This window comes from Sander vitreus, chromosome 14 (assembly GCF_031162955.1).
Source record: "Sander vitreus isolate 19-12246 chromosome 14, sanVit1, whole genome shotgun sequence".
Classification (NCBI taxonomy): Eukaryota; Metazoa; Chordata; class Actinopteri; order Perciformes; family Percidae; genus Sander; species Sander vitreus.
The window spans coordinates 23849924-23868760 of NC_135868.1; the positions used below are offsets into that span (position 1 = coordinate 23849924).

At 39.9% G+C, this 18837-nt stretch overlaps 1 protein-coding gene across 2 annotated transcripts; it reads right to left on the reverse strand.

Moving 5' to 3' along the window:
* Positions 1–233: 233 nt before the first annotated feature.
* Positions 234–17406, reverse strand: parp10 (poly(ADP-ribose) polymerase family member 10). 2 transcript variants are annotated; one of them, XM_078267275.1, is made up of 11 exons: positions 17306–17406; positions 14229–14404; positions 12882–13124; positions 11938–12168; positions 10802–11832; positions 9671–9883; positions 7342–7468; positions 6045–7055; positions 3805–3938; positions 3552–3726; positions 234–1789 (listed from the first exon to the last, which is right to left on the reverse strand). In XM_078267275.1, the coding sequence occupies exons 2-11, from the start codon at positions 14401–14403 to the stop codon at positions 1491–1493; spliced, it is 3639 nt and encodes a 1212-aa protein (XP_078123401.1). In that variant the 5' UTR covers position 14404; positions 17306–17406; the 3' UTR covers positions 234–1490. The 2 variants fall into 2 exon arrangements, with proteins under 2 accessions (XP_078123401.1, XP_078123400.1); XM_078267274.1 differs by having other exon boundaries at positions 14211–14404.
* Positions 17407–18837: the final 1431 nt, after the last annotated feature.

Genomic DNA, 18837 nt, shown 5'->3' on the forward strand with positions numbered 1-18837 from the left:
GATGCAATTCTACATAACCGAAAATAACTTTGAGTATGTCGTAATTGAATAAAAAAAAAAGTGTACTGTACTGTCTAAAGCAACATGTTGGGACATCTTGACAACGTCTGTGTGCTTGTTTTAGTGTGGAAAATGTTAAATCATAACAGTAGTAAAAAAAACATTCAATTCATATATAATATTCTATACAGTAGCCTATTTTTGATCAAAACAAATTCCCAAGAAACTCCTAATGGTATTTCATTTTAAGAAGCTTTATTTTCTTAAAAATAATAATGATCTTTCTTTAGACTGCAATGTCTTCATGTTTTCTAAAAAAAATAATAATAATAATAATTTTACAGAATTTGTAATACAATCAAAAATAATAACAAGAAAAAAAGATCTTTGGTAAACACATCTCCCGGCCAGAAGTCACAGACAGAAGAAAACCCAAAGATCATTAATCCAAAGGGACTCCAAAAGAGGCACTTCACTCATTCATGATGTCTGCAGATACAGCATTTGTTCACCGCTCTAAGTAAAGAATAGGAAATCAAGACCCATCACGTTTTGCACATGGCACACAAGGCTTAACTCAGATTATTTGTGTTTTATTAAAATAAGAATATACATTCATTTTACAAGATGGCTTAAAACCTAAAATAATTCATGATTTGCTGCATTGTGTTGAGGATAATTCTAGTTATTTTCAATCTAGGCCTAATTTTCCTTCTTTTTTTTTTGTAAACATGGTATCATATTTTTTGATAACATTTTCTTAAAAAACGGAAAACAGTGGACCTGGAACTGCTGGTTTTCTAACATACCAGGTAGTTACTGGAACTACATTTAGGAGCTATTATTAGAGTTATCTTAACTATTTTTATATCACCAAGAAGAACCTGTACACTACAGAGTAACTCAAACCACTGAACCTGAAAGTAAAAAAGTATATATATATATATATATATATATATATATATATATATATATATATATATATATATATATATATATTTTTTTTCAGATCATATCAAACTCAGGCAGCAGCATATCCAGTACCGTCAACAGGCTAAAAACATGTCATATTCACATTAATAAAATGATCTGTATCAAGAACTATGTGCAGCATATCATTTATGTTCGTTTTCAAAATCATAAATACAACCTACTTTGGTTGCTTGCGATGTTTAAGCATGGGAAATAATAATTGGAGTGTGTGGTGCCAAAATGACTAAGTGAAATGTCATGCGATAACTGCTGAGTCACATCTGTGCTGAAAGAGCATGTTTAAAGTGACTTAACTAACATGGGCTTCTGGGTTTCAGTGGTTTGAGTTTCTCTGGATCAGACTGGACTAAACCGAAGATCAGTCAACAGCAACGTACTTGATCAAAAAAACAACAACAAACAAACAGTAAACTATAACTATAATAATAGTTAGCCCACTTTTTTTTCTAAACAAGGTAAACACATAACAGAAGCAGTCCTTTTTTTCCTCAGTTCACTCAGCGGTGGACTCTTTGGCACGTGATGAGATATTCAGGAAAAGCCTGCGTGTCGTTGAAGATGACAAACATTGACGGCTTCGTGATGTCATCGGTCACGCTGTCGTATCGGAGCGGAATACCGTCGGTCTCCTTCAGCGGGGCGGTCTTCATCGAATGGTCACCTGTAGTGTAGTCTCCTGTTAGAACCTTCGACACAAAAACAAACTTGTATCCGTCTGCATTCGGGGGGGAATACTGCTCCTGGACCGACAGCGCAGAGTTGACGGCAAAGTACACCCCCTGACCCCAGACGGTGGCTGCGTGGAGAAAACAACACGTCAAAAATTGATACCCAAGACGCAGTGGTGGAATGTAACTAAGTACATTTAATCAAGTACTGTACTTTTACTTTACTTGTCTTTTCATGCCACTTTCTACTTCTACTCCGCTACATCTCAGAGAGAAATGTACTTTTTACTCCACTACATTCATCTGACAGCTTTAGTTAGTAGTTACTTTACAAATTAAGATTTCTGCACACAACACACAAAGTATAGCCTGGTTGACACCAGACCTGGGTCTGGGGAAGGTTCATTCACAGCCCATTTCCAAAGGGGCGTCACCAACGGACGCCGCTCAAATGCCTCTGGGCGCAATTGGATAGTCCTTCAACCAATCAGACCAACGATCCAGGTGACGTAGCAGCAACAGCTGCATCAACGGGTTGTTGCTGCGCTTCGGTAGCCGTCATGTTGAATGTAAACAAAAAGCTGCTCGCCGTCGCTGGGCTATCGTCATCGTGTAAAGCCCGCCTCAACGGTTGTGATTGGTGCCTCAATTTGGAAACATTGGAAATGGGCTTGAATGGGCTCTTGGCCAGACGGATTTGCGGAGAAAATCTCAAATTTGCAGGAAAGTTCGTCAGGGTTTTCCCAGGCTAGTAAAAAGTATGATGTTTTATTATACATTAAACTACCCAACAATATACAGGCCTACAAGTCAAAGTGAAATGATTAAACGACGACGAAACACTAGGTTGATTGACAGAACTGTTTGGAAAATGTGAGGATTTTTAAGCATCGCTTACTTCTACTTTTGATACTTTAAGTACATTTTCCTGATGGTACTTATACTTTTTACTTAAACCTACATTGTGTCATTTCTTGAGTTGATTCTTTGCAAAAACCCCTTTGTTCTTCCACAAATATGTGCTCATTGATGTGTAATTACTTCCACCGACTAATCAAAGTATTCTTGTATGCGTAGAATCTGCCATTCAGAATCATTCAGAATACATACGAGCGGAGTCGCTGGAATGACGGCTCGCCATGTAGCGCCTCCATCTTTAAAATACATTAGCCGAAGAGGGACATACCTCCGCCTTTCGCGCTTTTTACACTCAGTGGCACGGTGATGAATGCCAGGGGGAAGATTACTCGCCAGGGAAGCGAAAAAGAGAATTAAAAGCGACAACGAGACAGGCAAAACAACAAGACCAATTGGAGTGGCGGGGGGAGAGAGGGGGCTAGAAAGTAATATTCAGTTGGTTGTCATATACAATTTCACCACTAGATGGGAGAAATTCTTACACAATGTAGCTTTAAGTAACATTTTCAATGCAGGACCCTTGTAACAGAAGTTGTTTTGTTTTTTTACAGTATATATATATATATATATATATATATATATATATATATATATATATATATATATATATATATATATATTTATTTATTTATTTATTAGTACTTGTACTTAAGTACAACCTCCTAGAAAGTAATATTCAGTTGGTTGTCATATACAATTTCACCACTAGATGGGAGAAATTCTTACACAATGTAGCTTTAAGTAACATTTTCAATGCAGGACCCTTACTTGTAACAGAGGTTGTTTTGTTTTTTTTACAGTATATATATATATATATATATATATATATATATATATATATATATATATATATATATATATATATATATTTTAGTACTTGTACTTAAGTAATGGATCTGAATACTTCTTCCACTACTGCCAAAGACGAAAGAAATTGAGTCAGACAAGAGAACGGCGGTATTAAACACATACCATTCTTTCCACAAAAGCTTCTGTTGAATCCGTGAACGCAGATCTCTTTCACACACTTCTCACTTGTGCCGTGATAGAGAGTCCGTTCGATTTCCGGATATGTGGCGCGCTGCAGTACGCTCGCCTTCTTCAACTTGTACTGGTTGTACAGCAGTCGGTTCATGAGCTTCTCCACCTGTGCGAAGAATCTAAGCGTTACCTCAGACACAGCAGAGAATTTGTTGCAAAACATGTGGCTTATTTTTCTCCTAACCTGTATGATTCTGATTTTGCTGTGGTATTCCTGTATGGTCTCGTAGAAATTCTTCACCACTTCCTGAAATTCGTCCGATTCCTCGTCGATTTTGGTGGCTTCGGGCAGGTTCGACAGCAGAGAGTATTCCTCTTCTGTTAACAAAGCATTTAGTAATCATCATTTCATTGAGTTTTTCGATCAGTTTGCTCATTTTATAATTCATATTATTTATCGACAAAGATCTGGAGCCCCAAAATCTGCTAAAAAGCAGTAAAAGATGATCAGCCATGTCAAAAATTTAACTGAAAAAATAATAATAAATACTGTTTATGAATAGAATGGAGTAGCCAGCAACAAAGTCAGCTAGCTAACAGATCTTAGAGGTTTAGTTTGATATTATGAGAAAGAAAACACTAAATGACACAAATTTACAAAATGTCAGTGATGACAAAATAAAGTCCAAGACTTATTTCCATCAGACAAGAGACATGGACTTAAAGTGCCCATATTATGCTCATTTTCAGGTTCATAACTGTATTTTGAGGTTGTACCAGAATAGGTTTACATTATTTAAATTTTCAAAAAAAAACATATTTTTGTTGCTGCAGCTCCTCTTTTCACCCTGTGTCAGGTCTCCGTTTTAGCTACAGAGTGAGACCTCTCACTGCTGTAACATCTTTGTTGGGAGGCGCACATGCGCAGTAGCTAGGTAAGGATCACATCATCTAGCTAGCTGTTTATTTCTACAACTTCAGTCAGTACAAGGCAGGATTAGCAGGGAGACTTCTTCTAAACGAGGGCGCACTTCCAACTTTGCGTGGTAATACCTGCAGAACAGTAAGTAGTTCTTTTGTAGATTATGGTGAACTAGTGTGTGTTGTAGCAGCGTTTTGCCATTCAGAACGAGCTAGCATGCTAGCATGCTAGGGTTCGCCACCTTGTTTCGGCTAGTGACGTAGAAAGCCGTGCCGATTTTGAACAGCTCACCCGGAGACTGAAGGCAGGACACATTCAGGAACCCGTATCCAGTGTTTCCTCTATGTTGATTTGACCGTGGCGGCCCCCCCACGGCAACTATCAGAAATAGGGCTGCATTGTTAGAGTGCATGTCGGAGAATAGCGCGGACGCACGACGATAACTAGCCAGTTGAGATTGTGTGTGTACGTCCTTGAGAACTCTAAGTGGTATAACTTATGTTGTCATAAGTTGTCATCATGTTCGTTGTTTGTATTCTTCACCTGCGAGCTAAATTGCACGTGGCTGTTGATTCGATAGCGATTGCTGAACGCCCTCGCCCGCGTTTGTATTTTAGTTGCATTATTTATATTATATTTATATTATTATTTATATATGGGTGCGGACCTGCCCCCACTGCTAAAAAAAAAATCCTAAAGGAAACACTGCGTATCTCACTCAAAACAGAATGCATGTTTTTTTTTCCCCCAAGTTTGTATGAGTGTGGAAGCACCAGAGACACAAAATAACACCCCAAATCCCAGAAAAAGGCCACTTTAAAAATAAACATAACGTTATATCGTTAGAAGCACGGTGTCTTTTTTAGGGCTGGGTATCGTTAAAAAAATGTTAATACCGGTACCAATACCGTGACTTCGATACCGGCTCCTACCAATTTCATTAAATCATTTAACAAAAAGAAATTACAACATTCCGCCACAAATCTTAATTATTTTTTTTATCTCCTACTACGTGAGCCTCGTCTCTCTGTGTAACGTCGAGTTGTTCCTGCGTGTCTCTGCGACGTGTAACGTTAGACAGCCAATCACAAACATTATGAGATCTCGGTAGAAGCATGCTGCGTGCTTATTGGCTCACTGACAGCGATGAGATTTACTAGGTCTTGAAATTGAGCATTTTTTTTTTTTAATACTATAGAGGCAATTCGGTCGGTGCCTAAAAAGTATTTTAATTCAGTATTCAGCCCATTTCCGACTTTAATGATAGGAAAGCAATGAAAGGGGGAGAGAGAGGGGGAAGACGTGCAGGAAACCATCCCAGGTCGGACCCCAACCCCGGACCTTCTGCGTCGAGGCACAAACCTCTGTACATGTGCGCCCGCCCGTACCGACCGAGCCGTCCCGGCCACTTCCAGCCCAATTTTTATTGGTTTTGCATTAGCTTGCCGGCTAAAATGATGCATTCAGTTATATTTTTGACGTGTCTGATAATCCTTTACTCAATTTTGTTCTAAATACACAGAAGCATCAGAAGCACTAGAACACTAGAAAGTTCCCTTTACCTGGTACATCCTCAACCAAATCCCCCAACTCGGGCAACTTCCTGGAGATTTTCACAGATTTCCCCGAAGCTATGTTGTGTTCTTCCATCTTCTCAAAGTCGATGATGTGGGGCTGATTGTCCAGCAAGATATTCACCTTTTTCCGCCTCAACCTCAGAGCATTCTCGATGAACACAGTGGCATCGGGCGAATAAGGAATCTTCTCCGAGGAGGCCGGATCGTGGTACGCCCACTGGACAGTCCTCAGGATTTCCCGGTCGGAGACAGAGTTGGAGATTCTCTCCAGCAGCAGCTTCACGTCACACAGTCCTCCGGGCACGTACTCCCTGAAGCCAGAAACGGTGATTATGGTGCCCTGAATTTGGATCTCCACTCCGTGCTTCCTCTTGATCATCTCCAGACACTTCCTGTGGTACTCGGACATGTTCTTCACAGTCCTGTTCTCTAGTTTCTCCTCGATCTGTCTCTGGCTGACCTTCTTCCCGAAGGCTATGTCCACCCGAATCAGGTCACAGTTATAACCTGCGAAAACAAGCAACTGCATGGTGTTGGCTGCCTTGATGGCGTCCTGTAAGGACACGTTGGGGTCCTTATTCTTCGGCTGGCCCACCTTCTTGTCGGTACAACTAGAAGAGGCTTCATGTGGGATCATTTTCTTGGAGATCTCCAAGGCTTTTTGCAGCTGTTCCTCATCATCCTCCAGGGACCAATGGTTGGACTCCATAGAGTACTGGATGGCTAGAGAAAGCTGGGCCTCCTCTTCCAGGTTGCTAGAAAGGCCCCGAGCCCCATCACTCTGCAGGAGTAACCCTCTCGCAGCGTTCCCTTCAGCAGAGCACTGAGACGCATCGACAGATCGCACACAAGAGTCTTGGTCTGTCAGGCTGGTCGGTTCCTCTGCCGTGTACAGGTCCAGGCCATCCATGTCATCAGGTTGGTCTGTATTGGACACACCCCCCTCGGGTCTTTCATCGACGGCTGAGACGATTCTCTTTGCCTCCTCTAAAAGGCCTACAAAGAGGTAAACAGATTTGTTAGACGGGGTAAACCCAGCTCGATCTGCCGGTGATTTGATTTCGCCCTGCAGCTCAGGCTGGAAACCTGTACATCTTTCTATCCTGCTTCCGTTACAAATATTATCCACCTGGCGCGCTATTGGCGGGTTTAACACGATGGCGACAGAGAAGCGACGGCAAGCAGCTTTTTGTCTGCTTGGTCTGGTGATATCCAGACTACAGATTGGTTGGAAACTAAACTGCACAGAAATATGAGCAATTATTGAAGAGAGAGATATTACCGTTGCCAGGAGCTCCATTGTGATCAGTTTGCATTGAGTCTGATTTGAACTCCTGTGGAGCACCATCCGAAGACACTTTCTGGAAGTTTTTGTGGGACATCATGTCCCACGCAGTTTCTAAAAAGTCCTAAAATAAAGAAATACAATGTTCCGTGAACACCAAATGTTTCTTACACAGGAAACGAAATGTTCATTAGCAGACTTTGACATAATGCTACAATAACTAGTGTGTGTGTGTATGTGTATATATATATATATATATATATATATATATATATATATATATATATAGCCTAACAGGCTATTTTGACCCTTTGCAGCACTGTTACTTATCAAGCTGCCACTTCCTCGTAACACATCCTGCTGCTGCAGGCTGGAGGTATGATGGAGAAAGACAGCAGCAATGAAATCCTGAATGGCGCTTTTTATTTTCCAAAACTCCCGGACGGCTCGTAGACAAGTCAAAAGCCATATGCACGTTGTGTAAAGCCGAATTAAAATATCACCGAAGCACGTCAAGCTTGAGCTACCACCTACGGAGCTAAGCATAGTAGTACAGTTAACGTGATACTAGACCACCGGCCCTCGGGGGCGGGGGAGAGATGATGTTCGGAAATAAGAGTTCAGAGACTGCTGTGTTTTTGTTGTTGTGGAAACAACAGTGTACCGGACTACCCAGCCTGTTTCTCTGTCGCCGGGTGAGGGTGGAGATGGGCTGTGTTAACACGGACTGGTGCAGAAATGAGCTGCTCATTAACCGGTGATCACTGGACGTCAGTGAGTAATCAACATTATTTAGGAGTTACTCAACACTATATTGACTCTGGTAAGGATAGGGATTTTTAGTTTTTTAGTTAGGTACTTGGAGGAATTGTGCAATAATGACAGATTCACACATTTTTCTTTTGTTTACAGTAAATAAATAATTACAAATCTTAAAATCAAGTTCATAAAGTAACTTTCTTTGCATTCATTTGATTCCCAATCAAGATACACTGGTAAGAATTGCTTTCGATTGTTAATATGTACTTAAAAACTGTTCTGAAATGCAAAATAATAGAATTTTAATCATGTGATAAAATATGCGATTAAAAAAAAAATGAATCGTTTGACAGCCCTAATATTTATTAAAATACATACATATATACACACACACATATATATATATATACACACATGTGTGTGTGTGATATATATACACACACATGTGTGTGTGTATGTATATATATATATATATATATGTATATATATATATATATACGCATATATATATATACACATATATATATATATATATATATATATATATATATATATATATATATATATATATATATGTATATATGTGTGTGTGTGTGTGTGTGTATATATATATATATAATAATTAATTTAATAAATCACACACACACACAGTATATATAAATATAACTATCAAGTTTCCAACAATAATTTGTATTCACCAAACAGGGAAGTCTTCACTCCTCATATTATTATTATCATAAAAATAAAACCAGACTGTGTTATCTCAAGCAAAATTTGAAGTTTTTTTTAAAGAGGATGCTCATAACATAGAGGCATTAACTACAACCAGTGACTTGATGGTCAGAAAGTGCATTCATCAATCTTAAAACTTGGTATGCTTTGAAAATTGCCAGCAGTAATATAGGTAATAGAGGGTGAGTCCCACGGTACGGGAGTCAATCTCACTGTTGGTAACGTGATAGGGACGGAATAGAGCATAGAAATCAACGGAAAAAATCATCATGTGATCGGGATATGACGGGAGTATTTTCGTGGGCTCAGGATGGGATGGGAGCGACAATTGATTCCCAAGTCACCCTCTAGTAGGTAATGGGTTTAACCAAGAAAAACGTATGTTTAAAAAACAAACAAAAAAACAGCTTGTAACATACTAATAATCAGTGGTTGCCTCTGATATGCATTCATGCCTTCATCTCACCCATTAGCCTGAAACTGGTTCCTCTATGATCTTTGCCACATTTGGGAACATACACATTGTTTTGTGTGTGGCCATTGAGCTGAGCCTGACAACAACACAGCAGTAAGATAAGAAAGTACAGCGAAGCTAAAACATTGAGCAGGCAAGAAACACAGTAAACATCATTGTTTCCCTTCTGCCTTGTGTTTGCTGGTAAACTCAGCCTCAGGCTATACTGTAATAAGGCCTCAAGACTGCTCATAAAGATGAATGACAACTGGTATAACTGGTCAACTGAGAGGACGTGTGAAAGAATGACATTGTATATAATAGCCTCAAAAATACAGAACACCACAAAAAGTAAGAAAGTCTTTTCCATCATTACGTTACCTGGTGTGGCAGGAATTCCCAGGGCACATGCTTCGTGCTGATATAGACCTGAAACTTCCTCTCCATCTCCTCCAGGATGCTCTTGCACTCCTTCTCGTCGAAAAACCGAGTCACTCCGGGAGCATTCACTGTGATGGTTCTGGTGCAGATAGAGGACACCACGCCTTGCAACACCTCCTCAGCCATTTGACAAGCAGTAGCAGGGCCATGGATCTATCAGGCACATTCACAGAAATAACAAAAAGATGAAACAATATGATGGGTCTAGGAATTGCAAAAAACAATGTTAATACGGCACCAGAAATTAATAAGACGGTATCTCGAAAACCAAACATTCAATCACCAGTGACATTTATTTACGCCACTGCAGTAGGCCCGTAACACGTAAATTAATCAACAGTAAAAAAAAAAACACTGTTTACCAAATACCAAATGCTTTTCCTATTTAAACTTTATTTTTTTTCATTCAGAACACAAGAGAAAATAAAGAGTTTACTTGCAAGACGTAATGAGCTAAATAATAGTTTCTCGATTATTCAGTTTTTGTGACCATTGGGAACCGAAATCATAATCCCGATTAAATTCCGATTAATTGCACAGCCGTACCGTTGAGCCACGCTATGCTAGCTGCAGATGTCACTAGTTGCCATAGCAACTCCAAACATCCTGGGCTGTAGCTGACTCAAGCCAGAGAAATTGAACGTGCTTGTGTTTCTGGCCTGAAATCTGCCCGGGAAACCCGCTAATTTAACAACCTTTTTTACCCACCATCACCACCAGCCACCTTTTTTTCCGCCGGACTATACGTTCCTGACCTATTGTCAATTTAATGTGAATTCAAGAAAATAACACAATGTTTTATGATGATAAAAAGGCGTTGTTTACTTCATAGGCGGTGCGCCTGTGTTATTACATTATCTGGGTCACATGACACTGATACAGCCAAAAGATGTTTCCTGGAATTCATTCAAAACGTTTAGTTGTTTGAAAGTGTAAAAAATAAATGCGAGAGAGACAATTGTATTGTTAATCGCAATTATTTCTGAGACAATTAATTGTACAGCAAAATTTGGAATTGTCTACACTGCAGTCTCTGTTTCTGCATACATGTGCTACTGATGCACCACATACCTTTAGCCCACAGACGTCCTCTGCTTCTAGTGGGAAAATAGACACTTGGGCCATGTCAGCCAGCAGCTGATGACAATGAATCTGGATGTATTTCAGCATGCCTGGCTCCATAGAGATGACCGTCTCCCTTTCAATGGGTGTAGTAAGAAACTCCACGATTGCAGTATGCTTCTCATTCTCCATACCTTTCAGAGTGACCACGTCAATTTCGCCTCCTCCTTCGGACACTTTAACAGAGCAGAAACCCAGAGCCTGCAGGAACTCTGTCCACTCTCTGCAATATAACATGCACTCATATTCCGTGTCCACCCGAATGCTGAAGTGACACAGCTGGGATTTCAAAAAGCTATTTGCCTGGTTAATAGAGTCCTGGGAGAGGGAGGTTACCTTGACATTACAGTCTGATACGGTGTACATAGCAGGTGACCCAGTTTGAGCCATGCTTTGCAGTAAACGCTCTTTTACATCTTCTCTTGCAAGGAACTGCGCCTTTTCTGGCTCGACGGTGAAATGAGTCTCAGCCATTTTGCCAAAACAGTCCAAGACGGCGTGCTTTATCTGCTCCACCTTTTGCCTGTCAGTCCCTGCAATGTGCACGCCATTGTCTTTGATTTCGATGCTGAAACTTGGGTGAGCCTTTTCAGTGTCCTTCCGAAAGGTGCTGACTTGAAACAAAGCGAGTTTTACTGGGTCAGCGACGGCAACGTGGCTTAATAGTGTATCATCGGCCTCCGTTTGGTCCATGACTTCCTCTGCCGCTTCTTCTTCTACTGCTGCTGCTGCTGCTGCTACCTGTGCAGCAAGAGGCTTCGAGGCCATCGGAGAGGAGGATTGGCTGTTTGCATGGACCACCACGGGAGGACTAGTCTGCATCTCAATATCCTCCAAGTTTCTCTCAGTCATGTCTTGGCTGCCAATTCCAGAGTCTGGTGACGTTAATGTTTCCGTGGGTTGAAGACAGTCGAGGCACGGCATCACAACAAGATCGACGCCGTCCAGCTTGTGCAGGTGACCCAGGACAGGGCCCACAGCTGTCAAAAAGGGAATACAGACATTTTGTTGATTGAAGAAAACTACGATGAAACAAGAGTTTTTTTTTTTTTTTTTTTAAAAAGGTTGTATGATACAAGACTTACATTCATAATTGACAAAGGACACCTTGGCTTTACCCTCTGAAAGCATTGTGACCTCCTTCACCTTCTGATTCCCACCTCGCTCGCTCTCAAAGTACAAAGTGATCATGTCTGGAACGGTGCCAGGGCGCAGGTTCTCCACTAACACGGAGTCCGTTTGCTCAGTCTGTTCAAGAGTTACCATGGCCCCGTCGAGCTTCCTCTTAGAGATTTTAGCACTAAGGTTTTGGAAGTCTACAAAAAAAATAATAATATATATTAATAAATAAATAAATAAATATATACACACACACACACACACATATATATATATATATATTTATTTATAAATAAATAAATAAATAAATAATTATTTATTTATTTATATGTCCTTCCAGAAATTCATTTTTTGTGATTGTTGCTGGCAGAAATCCTTGATTATGCGGCACGTTTTCTTAAAAAAATGCGATGGAATATGCGGGATATTTTATGCAATTTTATGCGATGAAATTGCGGGAACTTTCAAAAACTGAGGTTTCATCGTGGCTTCATCGCGGGGTTTGCAGCTTTTCGATGATGTTCACGTCGCGTAATTACGTCACTTCATAACGTTCCCATGGCAACAGGGTAAAATGGCTGCTCTTGTGTGAAGTAAACGCAACATTTTTCAACTTTCTGCTAAGATATATGGGACTTTTTTGCAACGACAATGCGGGGATTATGAAATCATGCAAGCCCCGCATATTTTGCACGGAAATCGGCAATTTATGCGCCGAAAGTGGGGCGTATTTGAAAAAAAATGCGGCCCCCGCATAAATATGCGGACTTATGCATTGAATTATGCGATCGCATAACCGCGTTTTTCTGGAGGGACTTATATATTAAACGATGCCATGAAAAAAATAACAAGCTAGACATTTGGAAGCAGTTCAAACACATCAGTAAGGAAGATATTGTGCTCAATAAACCTTTCGAGAAGGGTTGGCTGAGGTGAATGAGAATGAAGTCTCTTCCCGGCGAGGGATACAGATTGTAGTCAGGCACGTTCAACCCCATCATGTTCTCCACATAGAGCTCTATCATCTCTATGCTGGTGTTGGGGTTGATCCCCCGCAGCAGCAGTCTACATGGGTCCTTTGAGGCCGGCTTTCTCACGCTCAGCTCCACATTATGCAGAACGTGGTGCCCTTTAGACAGCACTTGGGCTGCAGCTGTCAAAATGATTGCAACAGAAAGAAAAGGCGGGATTAGCATACAGTACTTTAATGACGTTTCCATTCGTTGTCTTGAATTACAATTCTCTTTTAAGCATAGTAATGCTTTGTTTCTGTGTTAGTGTTCTGGAGGTGGTTTGAAAGTCTGTGTTTGAATAAGACACTGTAAATATCCTACCTCTAACAAGCGCAGACTAGACTTAAAAAAAAAGAAAAAAAAAAAAGAAAGAAGAATGTCTTAAGAATTTATTTTTTTTAAACGGAAACTTCAGCGATTTTTAACCTTACCTCTATCTATCTATCTGGGTTAGGTATGTGGTGTGTGAAAAAAAAAAGCCTGCAAATGTTCTCCTTGTCTCTGGGGCTGAGCCAGCTGCAGCTACACAACCTGCTCTACTTCCGGACACCAGTGTGCGACAGGTGTACGGAATGCTAATTCAGCATTGACAGCTAGGGCTCAATGCTGTCTACAATCTTCCATGTGTTCTTCTCTGTAAACTACAGCCTCAGCATATTTAGCCAGAGAGAAGCGGTTTGAAGTTGATCGGTGTTCGACAGCACTAGGATTAGGCACTGGTTATGGTTATGGTTATGGTTAGGTGCCTTGGAGGCAGCGGTCGCAGCGCTGCCTGGAAGGAGCAGTTGCGGGCAAAAAACACCACTGAGCCGGTTTGAATGAAGTGTGTTAACAAGGGAAATAATCTAGTCTTGGTTCGGTGAAAGTGACAACCTTGAATTCAAAAAAGGTGTACGGTAGTATTTTTCTGTTTAGGTGTAAAACTATTTCCTTTCTTGACATTTTGTGAGTTTGTTTTGTTTACTAAAAAAAGCTAAGAGAGGTAAGCGAAGTCGCTGCTCGCGCAATGCATCCTTGTACACGTAGGTGCCACGGCTCCACGGGCAGGAGAACTCGCTTTCTCAGCCAATATAGCACAGGGGAATTTAATTTATTTCTACTACATTTACCACCAGCACTGATTGGACTCCAAATTAAAAGATAGCGAAGAAATTTGGAAAAAGAACATGTAAGATTTTAAAAGCAGCTAGGGTCAAAGGCTAACAAATAGATATGCATGCCCATACTTGCAAAATGCCACTTGCCTTCTGCCTCTTCAAACACCAATATGGCGCGGTCACCCTTCTTCTCCACAGAGACGAGTGGACCTCCCCCGGAGCGGCGCTTATTCTCGAAGTACAGAAAGAGCAGCTCCTCATCCACTGCTGCAGGCAGCGCCAGCACCTCCACTGTCCTTGTCTCCAGGCTTTCAACAGGCATCCTAAAAACATACAGGTCATACCATACCAGTTAAAGTAGTCCAAATCATTTGTTTGCAGCTTCCTGACACTGTGTGTGAAAGCTGTAGCCCGAGTTTTCAGAAAACCTCACTTTCTTCTGAGGTCAAGTACCTCGAACTGGGCGTTCATTCTATACTATCACTGAACGCCTCTCCACGTAGGTCACTTTTTAAACAAAACAAAATTGCTTAGTACAGCTTTCAATATGCGAGGATTTGCTTTTTTCCGTTTTATATATTTTTTCCATTGTTATCGCGATAACTGGCACAATAAGCACATCGCAAAAGGCTGCGTCATATCGCAAAAGACACTCTTTTTGAGTGATTTGAGTTAGTTGAAAGAAAGTATCAGTAGAAAACTGCATGTTCAATTTGTTCAATAAAATTATGCAATTTGTTGTATTGTGGTAGCAGAATACTGAAAGCAGCAGAAATGCAGAACTGAGTACACTTTTGTTTATTCATCGCAAGTAATATCGTTCAACGTTATCGCACATTGCATATTTTCCTCATATCGTGCAGCTCTACCGCTTACCCCTATTCCTATACACCCCCTCTACTCTGACTCTGGTTGATGTAGAGTGGGAGATCCTCCCATATGCCTATGACAGTATAGAAGAAAGAGTTCCTCGCTGTGCTATTCAGCCTTCGGACTTGACATGACACTTGCTCTGGTGAAGTGACTATGCAGAACCATTGTAAAGTCGGTTTTATATTGAACGTTGGATATTGACACATTCGAAAAATCTATTATGCAGCTTGCCCTTTTGTACGGTGGCCCTGAAGTGCAAATCACAACAACAAATAAAAAAACGCAACAGCAAATCATAAAACACAACGGCAAATAGGAAAACACAACGGCAAATAGGAAAACACAACAGCAAATAGGAAAACACTTCAACAAATCATAAAACACAACGGCAAATAGGAAAACACAACGGCAAATAGGAAAACACAACAGCAAATAGGAAAACACAACAGCAAATATGAAAACGCGACAGCATTAACTTCTACCGGAAAAGGTAGGGCCTATCTAGCAGAGGACGGACCCTCCTGATTGGACAGACGGACTGTCTGTCTTTTAACAGGAAGGAGAGGTGAAAAACACGGAAAAGCGCCTACTTTTAACAGAGAGACAGTCCGTCTGTCCAATCAGGAGGCTCCGTCCTCTGCAAGATAGGCCCTACCTTTTCCGGTAGAAGTTTTGTACCGTTTTGTTTTCCTATTTGCTGTCGTGTTTTCATATTTGCTGTCGTGTTTTCCTATTTGCCGTTGTGTTTTATGATTTATTGAAGTGTTTTCCTATTTGCTGTTGTGTTTTCATATTTGCTGTTGTGTTTGTTTGCTGTCGTGTTTTCATATTTGCGGTCATGTTTTCCTATTTGCTGTTGTATTTTCATATTTGCTGTTGTGTTTTCATATTTGCTGTCATTTTTTCCTATTTGCTGTTGTGTTTTCATATTTGCTGTTGTGTTTTCATATTTGCTGTCGTGTTTTCATATTTGCTGTCGTGTTTTCCTATTTGCTGTCGTGTTTTCATGTTTGCTGTCGTGTTTTCCTATTTGCTGTCATGTTTTCATATTTGCTGTTGTGTTTTCATATTTGCTGTCGTGTTTTCATATTTGCTGTCGTGTTTTCCTATTTGCTGTCGTGTTTTCATGTTTGCTGTCGTGTTTTCATATTTGCTGTCATGTTTTCCTATTTGCCGTTGTGTTTTATGATTTATTGAAGTGTTTTCCTATTTGCTGTTCTGTTTTCCTATTTGCTGTTCTGTTTTCCTATTTGCTGTTCTGTTTTCCTATTTGCTGTTCTGTTTTGCACTTCAGGGCCACCGTACTTTTGACCTATCCATCTCAAAACACAACTGGTGAACTCAGATAACTGCCCTACATGTAACACAAAGCTGAGTTCACCAGATGTGTTTTGACAAAAGGTCAAGCCGCATAATAGATTTAAAGCATTTATTGAGAGTAAAAAATATTTATAAAATCAAAGGGTGGATTTTTTCGAAAAAAGAAGCTTTGTGTTACGTGTAGGGCAGTTAGCTGAGTTCACCAGATGTGTTTTGAGATGGATAGGTCAAAAGGTCAAGCTACATAATAGGTTTTCGGAATGTGTCGAATATCCAACGTCCAATATAAAACCAACTTTACCACGGTATATGCTGATACTCTCGGTGCAACTGGTAATAGGCCTAACTAACCCGCTAAAACGCATTATTCTTGGGGGGAATTCAAGATGTCCCTAACTATATTATATTGCATGTCCTGCATTCTGTTTTTTTTTTGTTTTTTTTTTAGCTTTTTAGTCTGAGTCGATGTTTTTTACTGACGCATACAACACATTTAGCCTACGTTTGCTGTTGTAGTCATAATTCCGCTCAAGTACACTTGAAGCAAAACAATGGTATTTCTATTTGAAATGTGTTTAAGAAGCTCATTTAACGATTTCTTCACGTAAGTGGACAGAGTTCGGAAACCAGCATGTCGTCAACTTTACAGTGATTAGGCCTACACAACAACACTGACATGCTCAATGCTAACGTTAGCTACCTTACCCGGAAGGTCGGCCTTAATAGAGTAACGTTAGTTTAGGAGCAACATGTAATGGTGGTGTATTTGCGACAAGAAACATTTTTCTTAAACGTTTTACCAATATTTTTCCCTACTGCGTAGTTTCACGTTACCTGAAGTTCATGCAAGTTAATGTTACGTGTCTGGCTCTAAATTTGTTCCAGCTAGAAAGTGAAACCAGTAACATTCATAACGTTAGCTACATAGACCATGTTTCGACACGGGAGCTTGACGTTAGTTTATCGCAAATTCCTTTTATTTTGGCGACAGAAAATCCATTTTCACGAGGTTTTTTGGGGGCATTACTTACCTGTGCTACAGGAAAAGCATAGCTCATAAAGTCGCTCCGGTCCGAAACGGGTTGAGCCAGAAAGGCACTTCCTTGTTGTGCTGCTTGTCGAACAAGTGGTGGCGTCATCAGCGGCGCGCGTTAAAGGGAAACAGACAGTTTATGAAGTCATCATGGAGACTGCAGTATCAGCAGCAGTAACAATGATGCCTTTATTTATTAAGCTTTGTCAAGTCATTATTATTGTACATGACATGATATGTTATCATAAATTAAAAAAAATTTAAAAAATCAAGTTTATCATGGTGATATAGACTGTATAACTCAAGTACTAAACTTCTACTCCAATAAGCTTCAAAGCGATATATTGTTCTTGTTAATCCACCACATTTAGTTAGCCTACTTATTGCTTTGCATATCTAGTTAAGCTTGTACATGCAAAACAGATAGTCAATGCAAACATGATGCATTGTTGCAGATTAAACTATCCCACAATTCCACCTGTTGCACACATCAACTTATTGCTTACATGCCAATGCATCGACAGTAATGCAATGATGTCATATAATGATGCAACACTCTAATATTGCATAGTATGCATGCTGAACACGTTTACTTTTTTTCTTTTTCTTTTTTGTTAATTTTGTTTGTATTTCTTAAATACAACTTTTAATGCAGGACTTGTGATGGATAATATACTAAGTTATAGGCAGGAGATAATTGGGCTCTTGAGCACTTACATGAATTGTATGACTCACCTTAAAGTCATCGTTAGATCAGAGGGTGAGGTTGAGTATTTTAAACTGTATAATCATTGATTTATAGCATCAATGGTAGCCGCATGGACTGCATTAATGAACTTATATGGTAGATCAGTTTGCAGTACTGAGCTTTAAGTCATTTGAATGGAGTTTGTATACCATTAATGCATACAAAGGCTGCAAGTCCAATAGACGTCCATGCATTATATCATAACATCTTCAATTATGATTATTATGTGCTTGATCAGATTTCCCTACTGAATGTTAACTTATAAATGCAATAGAGTTTGCATTGTGTATACAATGAGTGAGTTCTCAGACTGAATAAGACCCTATAGGCTGTAATGCAATGCATAACTTCAAATTACTCAAATGGCATTATACTGTAGGTGTGAAATGGGATCTAATGGGATTTCAGCAAGTTTAGATCCATTTTATATCTCATAAACTATAAATGTTTTCATTATAAGCAGCGCATGTGTGATTGATTAGTGGGACACACTGAGTATCTTAAAGTAGAGTCAGAGTGAATTGAACTCCACAGCTTTTAGATAATCATGTCACTCATCATAACTCAAAATAAATATCATCACTATGTGCTCAGCAGCAGAGTGCAGTACTGAGTATTTAAGATTTTCACAAGAGTATATTCTTATACACTGAGAGACATAAATAAGTAGTCCAAAGTAGTGGCTGGGCAGACTCGATTTAATGCTTTCTATACCTCTTTACCTTCCCATGCCATTATTATGAGCGTATACATAGATAATCAGTACGCCAAGCTGAGCATTT

What these genes read in the sequence shown, in the direction of transcription:
- parp10 (XM_078267274.1), bottom strand. Translation starts at nt 14,403, where the DNA reads ATGCCTGTTGAAAGCCTGGAGACAAGGACAGTGGAGGTGCTGGCGCTG. An exon ending in AGGCAAGTGGCATTTTGCAA is followed by an intron (nt 13,125 to 14,210) that starts GTATGGGCATGC and finishes TCATTTTGACAG; the next exon opens with CTGCAGCCCAAGTGCTGTCT. An exon ending in TTTGGTTGAGGATGTACCAG is followed by an intron (nt 3,939 to 6,044) that starts GTAAAGGGAACT and finishes CTTTGTTAACAG; the next exon opens with AAGAGGAATACTCTCTGCTG.